General features: G+C 36.4%; 1 protein-coding gene across 27 annotated transcripts in view; it reads right to left on the reverse strand.

Moving 5' to 3' along the window:
• DLG1 (discs large MAGUK scaffold protein 1) overlaps nucleotides 1-17,656 on the reverse strand; it is a 198,213-nt gene that overhangs the window by 111,863 nt on the left and 68,694 nt on the right. For 3 of the 27 annotated variants that reach the window (XM_041002728.1, XM_041002727.1, XM_041002726.1), the window contains exon 1: nucleotides 10,470-13,513. The exons of 23 other annotated variants lie outside the window; for them this stretch is intronic. In XM_041002728.1, the coding sequence (XP_040858662.1) occupies nucleotides 10,470-10,703 (234 nt within the window). In that variant the 5' untranslated portion in view covers nucleotides 10,704-13,513. Of the gene's footprint in view, nucleotides 1-10,469; nucleotides 13,514-17,656 lie in introns of those variants that run through there. One more of the 27 variants, XM_041002729.1, reaches the window with a different exon arrangement.

A 17,656-nucleotide genomic window follows, 5' to 3' on the forward strand; every position in this document is an offset into this window, starting at 1 on the left:
TTCCTTTAAAACTTTATTTTACATCTAGTGTAAGATATTCAAATTATGAAACCAGCATTTAAAACACAAGAGATTTTCAGAGAAGAGATACAGGGTCTCATCAGGTACATCCACATTTAGGATCACAAACTATTCTCCCTTATTTTTGTTCTTCAGCAGTAAATATATATGATTGAGATGACTACCTTTATTAAACTCTTTTCTGTTTAAAATAGCTAAAGTGGCTTAATTATGTGCATATAAATCCTGACAGCTATAGGAAGAGATATAGAGGGGGAAACATGGAGTCTACTATGGCTGTGGTAGTTCAGCTGAGATGACGAGAGCCTTAAGCTGAATGACGGTTAACTGTGAAAATGAACATGTGTGATCAAATCAAGAAATATTTCTTAATGTAGAGCTGGTATATTCGTGTGTCTGAGAAGTCAGAACTAAAAGACTGTTAACAATAATACCAATAATGATCCCTAAAATATCTCTTTGATCAGTTAGACCCAAGCATTAAAGATTTGAAGGATATCTAACTACACTAAGAAAATTTTCTATTTATTAAAACTAGTTACAAAACACAACATAAATTCCAAAAAAAAAAAAAATAACTGAAACCGTAGTACCAGGCAACAATGCTTGTATCTTACATGAACATGTTCTGTGAGTAAGTAAACAGAATTTAGAATAAACACAAAGATTCTAAAGTAAGATCTAAAGTACTTACATCATTCTAAGGAAGATTAAATAAATAAATTAGCAAATCTTTTGGTGTCTAGTTCAGGTGACAGGGAAAAGCACTGTCATGATACTGTTGGGACAGTAAAAACATTCTGTTTTTATGAGGCATTATTAATATTTTTAAGCTGAGTTCTTTGATCCTTTGCTTAAAGATCTACTACACTTTAATGAGACATGTTTCTCTGATTAAACATCAAAGTGGCTAATTAAGAGCAAGAATGAAATCAGGGGAAAAAACGTGCAAATCTTGAATTTTTATATTAAGATAAAATATAGCAAACACTGACTGATCAAACACTGTTTGGATGGAGTCCAGAATGTATTTAAAAAGTTGCTTTTTGTGGCTTAAACAGTTTACCTCATTCAGATGTTCTTTTGCTAGCCTCATTGCAAGTAGGTAATTTCAATATAAACTCGTATATTTAAAAAAGAAAATTTTATTTGAACCCATGGAATTCTGTTTATGCCCTAAGTAGCTCACAAGCAAACATCCAATCATCAATTAATCATTATTTGAAAGGCAGAGGAGAGCGAGCCACTCCCCAAACACCCACAACAGCTGTACCAAAAGTTGGGAATTCAATCCACACCTCCCTTATGAGTGGCCCAGTCCCAACTACTTGGGCCATCACCTGCTGCTTCTCAAGGTGTACATAAGCAGAGACAGAAATGAGGACTTGGAGCGGGCACTGAATACAGGCATTTTGATGTGGGACCTTAGGGTCCAAAGCAGCACTTTAATGCTAGGTCAAATGACCGCCTCATGGTAGCACTGTTCTCCTTGCGCTCCGAACACTGTATTTTTAACTGTGCCCAAAATCTCAACTTTAACATGGAGGGCTGGAAATGTTACCTAAACAACAGTATGAGAAAGAACAAAAATAACACAGCATAGTATTTTTTAAAAATTGGTAAGCAACATTTAAATAAGAGTTTAAGTTATTCACATTGCATTCTGAATTACTCCAAATTCTTATAATCTAGGAGTACACATTTTCTTAAAAGATTTATTTACTTAAAGGAGGGAGAGAGAGATGGTTGGGGAGGGAGACAGAATGAGTGAACAAGCATATTCTTCTATCTACTGGTTGCAAAATAGCTGCAACTGGGCCTGAGTCATGCCAAGCCAGGAGCTCAGAACTCACACAAGGCAGTTGCAGGGGCCCAAATACTCACATAAAATCTGCTACCTTTCTAGGCACAAATGCAGAAAGCTGAATTCAAGTGGAGCAGCCAAGATTAGAAACAGCATTTTGGCAGTGTCAGAATAGTGACTGAACTTACTTAACCACAATAGTGGCCCCAGATTTACACATTTTTAGGCTGTAGTTCTACATTAAAATGGCTTGAATAATTTATAACTAATTCACATTCAAAACGTACAAAATCCTTCCTACCTATCATCACATGAAGTGAGAATAAACAAGAGCAGAGAGGCTGGTACAGTGGCTCAAAGGGCAATTCCTATGTAATGCTGACATCTGATATGGGCACCAGTTCTAGTCCTGGCTTCTCCACTTCCCATTCAGCTCCCTGCCATGGATGGGGAAAGCAGCAGAGGATAGCCCAAGTCCTTGGACCCCTGTACCCATGTGCAGAGAAAGCTCCTGGCTTTGGATTGTCTAAACTCTAGCCATTGTGGCTGTTTGCAGAATGAATCAGAGGAAAGAAAATCTTTGTAAATCTGCCTTTAAGATAAAATAAATATCCACCCCAAAAAGAAAAGAAAGGAAATAAAACACAGCAGAACATTTGCCTACTCATTCAGTAAATATTCATCAAGTGTATATTCCATGCTAGACTAGGGGAAAAGCACATACACTGTAGCACCAGCACTTGTGAAGTTTAAGGATTAGCAGCTAATGTTAAACAAAATTATTACCCAACTGAATATTAAATTATAGCTGCAATAGCAGTATCAAACACAATTCTTGTGAAAGCACGCATTACTTTTAAATAAATAAAGGGCAAAAGATGAAGATTTTATCTCCTATCTTGTCATACAGTATATGGGTCAGTCATTTTTAACACATGGCTTCAATCTTGTTGAATATATCAAAAGTATAAATTTTGGGGCCCAGTACAGTAGCCTAGTGGCTGAAGTCCTTGCCTTGCATGTGCCCATATGGTCACTAGCTCATATCCTGGCTGTTCCACTTCCCATCCAGTTCCCTGTTTGTGGCCTGGGAAAGCAGAAGATGGCCCAATTCTGCATCTGAGGGGTGCAATGGAGGGGGGAACCCGGAAAAAGCTCTTGGATTCGAATCAGCTCAGCTCTGGCCATTGTAGCCACTTGGGAAATGAGCCAGTGGATGGAAGATTTTTCTGTCTCTCCTTCTCTATAAATCTAACTTTCAAATAAAAATAAAAATAAATATTTTAAAAGATGTATAATTTTTTTGGCCTATTTATCCTTGAAGGAATCTATAGCACTCCAAACACTATATAAAAACAACAAAATTAATACCATATCTGTATGAGATTATGTAACAAACTTGAGTAGTTCTTGAAACTAGCTCATCTAGTCTATGTTGACACCAATTTCCTATTTTTCAAAACAGGCTGTTGTTCTTCCCATAAAAAGATGCAATGGCATCCCAAATGAGCACTGGCTTAAGTCTCATGTGCAGACCTGGATGATGCTCCTACCTCCAGCCTTCCATCTAGGGAGTGACCAGCAAGTGGGAAACCCCTCCGCCTGCCCCATGTCTGTCTGTCTCTGTAACCCTATCTTTCAAATAAATAAAATAAGTGTTTGTATTTTTTTAAGAGTGATTTCAGGTTCACAAAAAATTCTATATGTCACATCTGCAGCCTGCCATTATCAATATCCTTGCACAAGTGGCTATGTTTGTTATAATTAATTAGCCTACACTAATACATCACTATTACTCAAAGACCACATTTTAGGTTTCATTGTTGGTGATGCTATTCTAGGGATACTTACAGGTAATATAACACACATCCTTCATTGTTAGATAGATCAGTTTCATTGTCCCCTGCAAATCTCCTGGACTCCCTGTAGTCTATCTTCTTCCTTTCAAACCCATGGCAATCACAGTTTCTTTTTTCTTTAAAGATTTATTTATTTTTCTTGAGTCAGAAATATATAGAGAAGGAGAGTGAGGGAGACAGAGGCAGATGGATCTTTCATATGCTGGCTCACTCTGCAAATGGTTGCAACAGAGCCTTGCCAAAAATTACCTAAACTAGTAGTTGTGAAAGTGTTGAGATAGGCTCTATGCTGGAAGGAATGATTTGGAACAAAGGAAAAGGGAACAGAAGATTATTATAATGGTGGCTCGGTGCACTGAAGATCAAACATTCTCTTTAATATGTAAAACTATCAATTCAATAGGAGATACTGAACAGAAAGGGAATGCTTTGCACTAAATAGTACTTGAAGGAACAAGTTTGGATGACACTGCCTGAAATGTGAGAACAAAACAGAAATGTCTAAGGATTAAACCTTGAGACACTCACATTTAGCAGCAGGAAAAAGGAGAACACGTCGGACAAAATTGAGCTTAGTAAAGTATCAGTGAACACAGCAGTGATCATTAGAGCAGCACCCAGAGCTCAAAGCAGTAACATACTGTCTTAAGTAAAGCAAACACTGAGAATTCATCATTGGATTTGACCATTTAACACAATGAGGGTTTTTGGATTTTTTTTGTGTGTGGTGGGGGAAGGTTACTGGCTTTAGTAGAAGGAGTTATAGGTGCTATGTATGCTGGAGAGAATCAGCATAGAGGAAAAGACAGATGATGCAACAAAGGACTTTCAGAAGTCCTTGAATAGTCTAAGGACCATGAATTACTACAGAAGAACAAACTTTAGAAATGTAGATGGCTTGTTTGTTTAACAGAGTACAAGATAAAGCAGAATGTATCAAGATAGAGGGTCAAGAAACAGATATTACACTGTGGGAAAAGTATAGCATGTAGAGTTAATATAAACCAAGATTGGATTTTACCAATGAAGTGACAGAAAGGCAAGGAGGCTGAGATAATGAAAAGCAGTGTTTATAGCCACAGACCATGGAAAATTATCAACAGCACATTAAAAGGTGTCAGATAATAAAAAAATTGGGCCAGAAGTCTTAAGAGAATTAAAAAAAAATCATAGTGCAACTGTGGAAAAGGCACTAAAAAGAATGAAAGTGCTGGTATGATAGGTTAAAATGCTGGTAACAAAAAACAGAAAGTATTTTGGTAGCATACATGACTGTAATGACAAAGTCTTCAATGAATCATTCCAGTAGGTTACTCAAGTGAAATCCAAACCAAGATCCCTAGGGGTAAGAATATGAAAGAATTGAGACATCAAAAGTTTTGTATGGATCACACAAGGAAGTGAAATTCATTAAGAATGATTTCAAGAACAGTGAATACAGGAAAGATAGTAAAACAGGTGCTTAAACAATCAAAGAGTAAGAATGACTGGCAGAGATGTAGAAAAGGAGGAGAAGCAGATTATGCTGCCTGGTGAAAAAAGGGTTTCAAAACGGAACAGATATAATCATCCTCCAAATACCAAGGATATGTAAAGAATGACACTCATTCCACCTGCTGGTTCCATAGTACAGGTGGTGTGTAGAGGTTTGCTTTTGACCGGGGTCAGAGTGGCCAGATTTCATCACAAGAGAACCTATGCTTAAAGGGAATTGTTATGATGACAAATTCCAAGTCCCAAAGGGCAGAGTGAAGAGGTTTGTGTGGTACAGATAAATGGGAGGGATGGTGTGATGGCTCAATTGGCTAATCCTTAGGCTCCAGGTGCTGGCCTCCCATATGGGTGCTGGCTTGTATCCCAGGTGTCCCATCCACCTGCCTGTTTACGGCTTGGGAAAACAGTGGAGGACACAGCACAAGTCCTTGACATCCTGCACCTGCATCATAGACTCAGAGAAATCTGGCTTCAGATCACCTCAGTTTTGGTCACTGCAGCCATTTGGGGAGTGAATCAGCAGATGAAGATCTTTCTGTCTCTCCTTTTGTCTGTAAATCTGCCTTTCTGATAAAAAGAAGTAAACATTTTTTTTTTTAAATGAGAGAGATTAAACAAGTGCAAAACAGATTAGGGATAAAGTACACCCACAAAGGGATAATGAAACTAGTGAGAGTAACATGGAAAGTAGGTATGTTTTTCTGTGGTTATAAGACATGTAAGATCTAAGATTAGCCATAATATGTTTGAGGGAACTTGGAATGAAGTGTTGTCAGTTGAATCTAGTCATCTACTGATGAATGGTTGCTGGTAATTTGCAGAAGGGAATGTTAGGGACTTGATCTTACCATGAATCTGAGGATTCACGGAGACCCATTCATTAAGTCCTTCAAATTAAGGTGTTAAAATTTGTGGTTCTTAGAAAAGTAGATGATCAGCACTTAGTTAGGTTATTCAGCAAACAGTATTTATTGAAAACCTGATTGCACTACACTGTCCTAGGTTCTGCAATTCCTATACTTTAATTTGTTCAGGGACTGCATGATAGGTAATTAAAAATAAATAAGAGCAGAATCTATCTCTAATGTAGCACTTGCTATGTGCCAGGCACAATTCTAAGCATACTGTGTATCATCAAATCATTTATATTTGATACACACACACACACACACAGTGATACTATATAATATCAAAGCATTTATATTACTGACTCCATTTGGGAGATAAAATAATACCCAACACGCAGTTCTAAAAGTGAAATACTTTACTGTCCAAAATATATCTGGGACAAAAATGCAAATTAACATACTAACCTGTATTTTTCCACACGAGTATGTGAACAAAGCTTTCCTGTGTTTTAGTTTAGGATAATTCCTTTAAATAGATTATTCAACTCATGTAGCTAATATTTACTTTTATAAAATATTCGCATTCTACTTCAATTCTGACAAGCCACTGTGTCTGTTCCATGCTGTTCTAGGAACAAAGAGTTGTTGTTTTTGGTTTAATTTGGCACTTCAATAGTTTTAAGAAAAATGTCTTGTATATTTACAATGATCTACTTTAGGGATTTGAATACACTATATAGATCAAGGCAGTTTGGTAGTAAATGATCCTGATGTAAAAACAGGAGGGACAGAGCCGGCACTTGTGACATAACACCATCCCAGATAGGTGCTGGTTCCAGTCCTGTCTGCTCCATTTGATGTGGCTCCCTGTTAATGCTGCTGGGAAAGTAGCAGAGGATGACCCAAGTGGTTGGGTTCTAGCACTGATGTGGAAGACCTGGAAGACGCTCCAGGCTTTCAGCGTCAGATGGGCCCAGCTCTGGCTGTTGTGGCCATTTGGGGAGTGAACCAGTAGATGGGAAGATTTCTCTGTCTCTCCTTCTCTCTGTGTAATTCTGCCTTTCAAATAAATACATATATAAATAAATTTTTTTTTAAAAAAAGGATGTGATGATATACTACATTTTCCACAAAATCTAGACAATGCCATAATAAGAGATTTTACATACTATAATAGTTATTTTTCAAAAATCTCCTAAAAAGCAATAGGGATATAGGGATGAGGAATCAAGATGGGCTGGATAATGCATAGCCTACTTTTTGTGTATTTATGCTAAAAATTAAGGGTATAAGTAGTATGAATCTCTAAACAGGAAAACTTATGCCAAAGCAAGTGAATTCACAAGGAACTGATCTTAATAAAATAACCTTCCCCCCCACCCCAGTGTAAACAAATGATGAAAATTATAGACAAAGTTTATTAAGTATACAGTTATTACTATTTGGTAGGGATTGCAAGGGCTGCAGAAATCTGATGTACAGGGATTTGTGTGGTTGAACACAGAATGAAAAAAGGCAGGAAAACAAAGGGAAGCAAAGGAAGAGATGTGCTCCTGTGAAGAGAAAGGCACTTATGAGGAAACAGACCCAATAAAGCTAAGTGTGCAAGAGGCATTAGATTTGGTACCATGTATTAGAAGTCAAGAAAAAACTGCAGGGGACTGAAAAAGAAATTTATTCTATAAATACTTATGGGTATCAACTCAAAAAAGTGGGAACATCTTGACTTCCTCAGCCCAGCGGTGTGGCCTAGTGGCTAAAGTTCTCACCTTGAATGTGCCCGGGATCCCATATGGGCACTGGTTCTAATCCCAGCATCTCCACTTCCCTGCTATGGCCTGGGAGAAGTTCCTGGATCCTGGCTTTGGATCGGCATAGCATCAGCCCTTGCGCTCACTTGGGGAGTGAATTATCAGACAGAAGATCTTCCTCTCTGTCTCTCCTCCTCTCTATATATCTGACTTTCCAATAAAAATAAATCTTTTTAAAAAAAGACAAACGATTTGACTTCCTTATCTTGCGGAACAGCAGTACTGACTTTCTACTACATTACAAATTATAGTAGAACCTTGCTATAATCTTGCTATAAACTGAACACTTTTAACAGATATACAATTTAACATTAATCAGTATGGTGAGTAAATTTTCTATTTATAATAGGTACCTGGAGGGATATTAAATCTGATTAATGATTTTCATATTAATAAATTTGATTTACTAGCATCTTTTAATGTACTAAAACTATTATGGGATCTGTTAAAAGGAACCGAATTCAAAGTTAAGCTTTCTAGCAGATCACAGAAGAGTATTTCTGACAGCACTAAAATAAATCTGCTATGACAGCACCAAGCACTATCATCCTACCATAATCATAAGTAAAGAGTATATGCGCAATAGTGAAAATTTATTAATCTAATTTATTTACATAACACAAATCCCTTTGGTTTTAGTGCCAACCATTGATCAGTAAAGAGAAATAGAAAGTTGTAGTCTAGCAACAAAATAGGCCCATATTTTGTTTTATGTCCCATATTATGTCCCATGTATGTATGTATGAATATAATATGTCCTATATTAGGTTCTAAAGTATAGTGTTCTCATTATATTTCATACCATAAAATGAATTTTACTGAGTTACTAAAAAAATTTTTGGCTATAGAAACCAGTCATCTCATCCATTAGAAAAATATACAAAATGAAATGTTAGAACTCCAGAGCAGAATAAAAACTGAAGTTGAAACGTCTGACCTAACGTCTATGCTTCTAGGGCTGAATGGTAGAGGTAATGAGAAAGATGATCATCAGGAAAGAGGTCAAAAGAAAAATAGTTACCAGTATACAGAAATTATCTGAATCAAAGTGGGAGGAGCAGGCAGAATTTCAAAGGGCTTTGTAGGATCAACTGCCCACAGAGGTCATGATTTTATTTCAGTGTGGTATGACAGCAATGTGTTACAAGTCATAACTACATAATCTAATTCTGTGATTATAAGTTTCATGTGGCCCAAGATGAAGTACAGATGTGTTAATGTTTATGTATTATACTCATGGTATAGTGTGTGTGCAATTACATAAGCCAAATGTAAAAACATACACATAGATACACATATCAACTGTTTGCATAACAGAAAATGCCACTTAAAATACGTAACACCATCAACATCTGGTCCTTGGGATCCTTTTTTATGTAACTGCAGTCAAAGCTTATTTAAATTCAATCATTGCCTCTCATTAAGTTATGACTGTAAGTAACCCCAGTGTTTATATAAAAATGTTTCCCTACTTGAATCATTATATTCCTCTTAAGTATATAAGAAAAACAAGCAGTTTCTTAAGAAAGTTGATATTTTAAAATTAGTTACTGAAAGCTAATTCTGTAATCACAAATAATTTTTTAAAAAGCTATGACAAATACAGTTATCTAGCTGCTACTGATAATTAAACAACAACAACAAAAAAGATCATTTTAAGGAAATTTATTTTTAACAGGCCTTAGGAGTATGTATGTATATTTTGCTAACTTATATATTACTGATGTCAAAAGATGAAAGCACTGTTTTCAAATTAGACTATTTCTCATTCTTTAATTTTTTACTGAGGTCAGATGAATTTTTAAAAAACATTTTTAAAAATATGACTATTCCCCCAAACAATTCTCATGCCAAATACTAAAAATTTATTCAGTTAGTAATTTTATTTTCCATTATTGTTACATTATCAATACTCATTTCCTCAGAAAGTGTTTTACATGTATATTTTTTTCTTTTATCGGGGAAACTTTGAGTGTTTGCTCATCTCTTTGAATTGCAATTTGAACATGTGAAACAAAAATACCCTCACGACTGTGTAATTACACAGGCTTATCAATTCCAAATTAACCAAAGATCATATATATTCACAGAAACAGAAGGGTTATTTAAATCCTTTGAATAAATCATAATTTAATATAATTTTATGATATGTATATACAATTCTAGCTAACTACATTAAATTTAATATAGCTTCAAAACAATGGGAAACATAACAACATATTATTCTGTTTTGTTTTTATGATAATCTTTCTAAGGTTATTAATAACACACAACTAAGCAAACAGGAATTTTCATTGGTCAGACATACTCTATAGCATTTAACAATCTAAAAACAAGAATATGAGCATTATTAATTTACATTTCAGTTTATGTACCAATGGCTTTTTTTTTTTTTTTACAGAAGTCATTCAACAGAATCTGAGATTGTTTTGTTTGGCATTACATAAGAGCATAAGGAAAAATATTTTTTGTTCCCTCTTTTGTGCTGCATAGATGGACTGAAAACATAACATTTCTGCGCAGCCAATGCTACAGAGCATCTTTTAAATAGGAAATACATTCCAAGACATTTTTGCAAAGCAAATGGGAACATATAATATACTGAAAATCATTTCAACAAGTGGTATGTTACCTGGGTGGAGCTGGTGGCCACTGAGATGCAGTCAATAAAGCTGTGTCTTCGAGTAAAAAATGCAACTATCTGCTGCCAGCGTGAAGGTTCGGGCTCAGCTTGCAGTTCATCTGATGAGCCCTTTTTTGCCCAATGTTTTTGCTTTGGGCCTACTGAGCCATGGCTAGAGCTAGTATTGCCTCCTCGACTGGCGCGAGAATACAGAAGTGTGTTGTTTCCGAAAATGTAATTCATCTCTGCAGCCCTGCAGGTGGTTGCCAAGCAGTCTTACTTCTCTACCAGCTGCTGAGTAGTGAACGATCGGTAAAAACTGCAGCTAGAATTACAGCAGCATCACTTGTAGATCAGGGAAAACAAAAACCTTGAGAAATGATGCTCATTTTCTCAGTAATTTCTTCCTATGAAAGAGCTTGTATCTTCCCTCCGTACCTGTTAGCTGTATGATGGCTGAGTTTATTTTTGCAGATAAAAAAGACGACATAAGGTGGATTTCTTTCTCGTGATTATTTTTTCAGCAGCGTCTGCAGGAACTAAAAGCTGTTCTTTTGTTAGCTGATAACTAGACGGACTGAAATCCAGGAAGTGAGGTCGATTAGCAGGTAAAGAAGGATGTTAGGAACACTGGACTACTGAAACCCTTTGGGGTTGCCTGATTTAATGCACTGGGTGGAGAAACCCTGGATTACCAAGTTTCAATCACCTCTTGTAGTAAAATCCAAAGGCAGCTTTTCTGATTAGATAAATTATAAGTATGGCATGAATTTAACAAATCTTAGGGGATTCTTTTGGCCAATAGCTCTAGATGTTAAAACAATTTCACTAAAGAGAGCCTTTGACATTTACATATAAATTTCTACATCAGGAAGAATCTTACATTATTTAACACTGGTCTAAGTTTTTTAAAGGCACAATCAACATTAAACTCAGGATTTACTGAGAAGGCGAAATCCATTTATAATATAGCGCAACCATGCAACTTATTTTTAATAATTTGAAATTAAACAGATTAACAAAATAATCAAGGTTTCTGGAACTTTTATGACAAAAAATTGTTATGATTATTAGCATCTTTATATATAAAGTTCACAAGTTTGTGACATGGGCCTTTGTTCTAGTGGGTAAGATGCTCTACCCCATCCTAGAGTACCTAGGTTTATGTGATACCTGGCTCTGGCTGCGTATATAGCTTCTTATTAAGAATGAAGACTCTTGGGGAAGCAGTGATAATAACTCATCAATTTGGTTTCTGACACTCACATGGGAGGCCTGGATTGAGTTTCTGGCTCCCAGCTTTTGGCCTAGCCCAGCAGTGATCGTGTAGGCATTCGGGAAGCTGCTCAGGGGATGGAAGCTCCATCCCCATGTGCATCTCTCCCTTCCTCTCAAAAAAAAAAAAAAAAAGTAACAATACTCTTTTTTCATAACCAATAAAATGTGTTTTGCTTAACACTGTATAAATCATATTCTGACTCACAAAATAACAGTTTCATTAAGGAATCAACACTTTCTAACATCTATCATCTAGATCTGTATTTCTGAATATAGTAGTCAACCTCAGAATCTGCAGGGAGCTAATTTAAAAATGCAAAATCATATATTCTCTCTGCATTAGATTTTTCAAGGGGAGAAGAAACCTGGGAATGGTATGGTTTTTAATAGACTGGGAAGGGCGTTCATCTGCTGGTTCACTTCCTACATGCCCAGGGGCCAAGAACTCAATGTGGCTTTCCCACATAACTGACAGAGATCTAACCACCCAAGTCACCATTAGCTGCCTCCTAGTGTGAAAATGAGCAGGAATCTACAACTGATAGGATTCTAATCTATCTATTCTGCTACCACATGCAGACATCTCAAGTAGCAGGTTGACCAATGCACCAAATACCTATCCCAGAATTTTTGGTTTACAAAAATCACAAGTTTGACTGCTAGACTTAGATTGTTCTCTAATCACTGTTATACTGGCATATGTGATAATAAATGGCCATCTTGTAACAGTATATAAATAAAAAATTACTTGATAATTTACTAATGGCTAAGTAATTCAATTTTTAAGTTTATCTGGGCACACTGTAAGCCCTATCTTCAGCCATGAATGTATTTTTCAGATACGAACTGACAAAGCTCTGGTCATCTTGTATGCACATCAGCAACAACCAGATGTAGCATACTGGAAAACAGCATTGGCAAATTCAAACTTCAAAGTCCTACTGCAAATCCTAGCTCTGAAAAAAAAGCAAAAAGGGTATCAATGCTACCTCTATAAACTGTTCCCTAAGGACACAGTCATAATTCAAGGAAAGGTTAAAGAGACAAGTGGGATTGTTGGAATAAGATATTTTCTGACAGAGATTACACAGGAAGTTTGATGTCCTTTCCCAAGGACTGTGTTAGTTAACCAACTGAAATTCGAGACCCTAAACAGATCTATCCTAATTGGGGGTAGACTACAAAAAGCGTAAAATGTAAAAACAGAATTAAGAATCCTCTTTAAAGGGAAACAGTGAATTACCTGAAAAAAAAAATTTAAGCTTTACCACGGACTAAGTATATAATAGTTAATGGGTATTTTATAAGTGCTGTAGCAAATGGCACAGTTCCAAAAATGTGCCTTGATCCACTGTGACGGTAACTCAGGGAGAAGAAAAAAAACAATTATATGATAATTATAATAGGTTCTACTACTCTTTGTATTAGTATGGGTGAAGACTTTGAATACAAATGTTGAATGTACAACTCTTGCCTCGAATTGCAAACATTAACAATACAGACTACAGAAATTTATCCTAGAGAATTAAACAGTCTGGGTACAATGTAAGATTGACATCATTCCAGCTGGCATTCCCTGAAGTACAGTGAAGGAATACTCTTCACCATGTATGAATTCACTATGCAAGTCCGTTCACATTAAGAAAATAAGTTTCTTTACAATAATATCTTATCATCTGAACTATAAAAATACAGAACTAAGTCAATTCATAACCTAGTATTTAACATAAAATCTAAACCACAATCGGCTTCATGTGATTTCACAAAGGCAGCAGCTTTAGAATAGCCACACTCATACTGTAGCAAAAATGAAAAAGAAACTCCATTAAAATGAAAATAAGTTTTAACAAACAGGAAGAACCAGAAAAACGATTTAAAATAGTAAACAACAACAAAAAACACGCGCCAGGGCCAGCACTGTGGGGTAGTAGGCTAAGCTTCCACCTGGAGGCCAGCATCCCATGTGGGTACAGGCTCTAGTCCTGGCTGCCCCACTTCCAATCCAACTCCCTGCTTATGGACTGGGGAAGCAGTGCATGATGGTTCAGACCCTTGGGCCCCTGTGCCCATGTGGAAGACCTGGAAGAAGCTCCTGGCTCCTGGTTTCAAATTGACCTCGAGAGTGAACCAGCAGATGTAAGATCTCTACCCTGGCATTTTGGGAGTGAAGCAGCAGACAGATTTCTCTGTCTTTGCTTCTCTGTTACTCTGCCTTTTAAATAAAATAAAATGAAATAAAATAAAGGGTTGGGCCACTGCCTGCAATGCCACTATCTCATAGGGGCATTTGTCTGAGTCCCAGCTGTTCCACTTCCAATCAAGCTCCCTGCTAACACATCTGGGAAATCAGCAGAAACATCTGAAATCCTTGGGCCGCCTGTACCTGATGAAGCTCTTGGCTCTGACTTGATCCAGCCTTAGCCAATGTGGCCATTTGAGGAGAGAATCAGTGCATGAAAAAATTCCTTTCTCATCTCTCTCTCCCCCTCTCTAACTCTGCCACCTATAAACAAAATATTTTAAATGAAGTGTCATAAACATCAAAAACAATCAGAAAAACAATACTGAAGCACTAAGAACCCATCACCACTACTATTTTTTTTACCTGTTTATTACCCGAGCTGTTAAATTAAAAAATTTACAACTGTACTGAGATTAATAATAAACTCAGAAGACAGATAAGGAAAATGGGTTGTCCAAAAATCCTCACCATATACACATGTGGTGTCTATATATTGCATATGTAAACGTGTATACGCGGACGTGTAAGTGCATATGTATGTGTATGTACATCACCTCTGTAGGAGCACCATCTAGTGGCCAAATTGTATGGAAACTCTGCTCAACTTACTACCACAGGGCCATGGAAGAAAAAACCAAAAAACCAAAAACAAAAACCCAGGTATGTTCAAGGCCGGCACTGTGCCACAGGGGGTTTAGGCTGCCATTTAGGCTGCATCCCATGTCAGTGTGCCGGTCCCAGCTTGCTGCTCTCCTTCCAATTCAGTTTCTTGCTAATCAAATCACCTGAAAAGGCAAAGGAAGATAGCCCAGCACCTGGGTCCCTGCCACCCACATTAGAAACCTGGAGAATTCTTGGTGTCTGGCTTCAGCTTGCCCCATCACTGATTGTTGTGGTCATTTGGAGAGCAAACCAAGATGATCAGTCACTGTGTCTCAACAAATCTTTTAAATTTAATATCTTGGATTTTCATAAATCCAAATCCAGTATGTTTCAAAGATAAGGAAACAAAATTGATATACAAAAGTAATTTTTATCAAAATAATTTAAAAAGTAATTGTGTATTGGAAACAAAAAAGATTCTATTCCTCCAATTGTTCAAAAGATACATTTGTTTATATTCATTCTTTTGCCACCTCCAAGTCTCAAAACTTTGTATAGCATTTTCAGCACTACGCTTCATGTTCAGGCTAGAAGATGCACTGAAGTAGCATAAGAGCCTGCTCATATACCCTTGTTTTCTTTTTGATTGCTAAGTTCTTCTAAAAATATTTACTTTGTGGTCAATGTTGTGGTGCAGCACATTAAGTTGCCACTTCCATGCCACTGTCCCCTAAGAGTGCTTGTGTAAGGCCTGGTAGCTCTGCCTCCAATCCAGCTCCTTTGATAATAGCCCTGGGATCACACGAGAAGATGTTTCAAGTACTTGGGCCCCTGCTACCTATGTGGGACACCAGAATGGAATTCCTGGCTCCTGGTTTAGCCTTTTCCAGCCCTGTTTGTTGTGGTTATATGGAAATGAACCAGCAGAAAAAAGATTTCTTCCCTTTCTGATACTGTCTTTCGAATAAATCAATCGTTCTTGACAATGTTTATTTTTCAGATCCCTAGTTTGAATTAATTATTCTGTTTTCTCAATGACTCACCTATATTAAGGTAAATTTCTGTCTCTCTGGCATCTATTTTGAAAAAGGTTGGAGATTTGCTTGTTTACTTGTTCTGTTCATTTTTCTCAACACTTTCTCTAATTCTTAGCTCATTTTCAGTTTTAGTAATTTTGACACTGTTCTTACAAAGCTTGTGTCATTTTCTTCCTCATCACATTTTTTAAGAATACTGTACAACCAAGTTCCTTCTTGAGACTCTTCCCAACCCTGGCAAGAAAAGTTTCCCTCTCAGAGGTGTTTTTTGTTTGTTTTTTTCTAAGAGTCATCTATTTTTGTTGGAAAGGCAGATATACCGAGAGAAGAGACAGAGAGGAAGCTCTTTGGTCGGCTGGGTCACTCCACAAATGTCTGTAATGACCAGAGCTAAGCTAAGCCGAAGTCAGGAGCCATGAGTTTCTTCCAGGTCTCCCCTGTGGGTGCCGGGTCCCAAGGCTTTGGGGCCATGCTCTACTGCTTTCCCAGGCCACAAGCAGGGAGCTGGATGGGAAGTGGAGTAGCTGACACATGCAAAACAAAGATCTAGCCCCTAGGCCATCACACCATGCCCTCCCCATGTCTCTCAGAGTTTTAAAGCATGAAATCATAGTCACCTTTATGTTAAGCACTAAATAAAATATTTTTAATTCACTGTCCACTTCAGTCATGAAAAATGATACCGTTACTAATACAAGAAAACCAATGGAACATTTCATAATACTATTATATAGCTCTCACTTTGGCAAATCCTTCACAGGACCACTACAGATAAACACCCTTTACACTTCACCCTTATTTCCTAACAAGTCGCAGTATCACGGATTTTCCTACATTGTTAAAATATCCTCTGATTATTAACCTCATACTCTTATTACCATTCGAATGATTGCTTCCAACGTGGCATTCTGAGAATACCCTTCAACACTTTTACAAATATCAATGAATTTGTTTAGAATAGTTTAATAATTTAATTTTTATTTTTGCATCTTACATTTTCCTTTTTGTACTAATCACAGAATTCTAACACTCTCATAGATGTTGAATAAGTATCTTTTACATGTATATCATGTCAAACAAATTAAGTATATTCTAACAGTTCACTTTAATCATTCAGTTCACTTTCAATCATTCATTTAATGAAAGTTTATTAACCATTAGCTATTATTACAATTCTGAAAACTGAAGCAATACCTAATGTAAATTCCACTCTGCAAGCAGTACTATTCAGAAAATTTTACAAATTAAAAAATAATAATGCTCAGTTCCATAAAATATTGGTTACTTGTTTAATTCTAAACCAAATACTACTATTGTATGAAGTGTTTGCTGTAGTAACCTATGTATGAAGTAGGAAAAATACAAGAAACTACCACAACAGGTCAGCCTTAAAGATTTTAAAAATATGATTATATCAGCACTGTCTGTTAAAGAGTATTAAGAATTTAGAAAAACATTCATATACTTTTGACTCAGTAAACCAACTCCTAGAAATTCATTCCAAGGAAATAACCCAAATACTTTGTATGTGCGTTAAGATTATTCATTACAGCTTTCTTTACAAAAACCCAGTAAGATGTAATTAACAAATATCAAACACAAGACACTTTCATTAAATTTTCATAAAAATAAACTATATAACATTAAATATAATTTTGAATTTTATAAGCTTAAGATAATTTCTCCTGCAGGGTATAAAAATCTTTACCTAACCAGTTCCCAGATCTAATCAGACAGACAGCAAGACAAAGGATGGGTGAGACCATAGATACTACTTACTAGCACCAGAGGCTCATTAATAACCTGATATTGATAACATTTAAAAGAAGATGATCTTAAAGAAACACAGAATGTCCCCAAATGGCCAGGTTTTCAGTCCTTTTTCATGAAGCCATGGAATCATTACACAATACATAAATATGCTTCGATACTGTGTCAGCAAAAAGGATTACACAAAACTGTACAAAAATGATCACTCAATAAGATGATGAACTCAGCAATTCTAAGATGGATATCAATTTCAGGAAAAATAAAAT

The sequence above is a fragment of the Ochotona curzoniae genome, unplaced genomic scaffold (assembly GCF_017591425.1).
Source record: "Ochotona curzoniae isolate NIBS_2020 unplaced genomic scaffold, NIBS_Ocur_1.0 scaffold_2587, whole genome shotgun sequence".
Lineage (NCBI taxonomy): Eukaryota > Metazoa > Chordata > Mammalia > Lagomorpha > Ochotonidae > Ochotona > Ochotona curzoniae.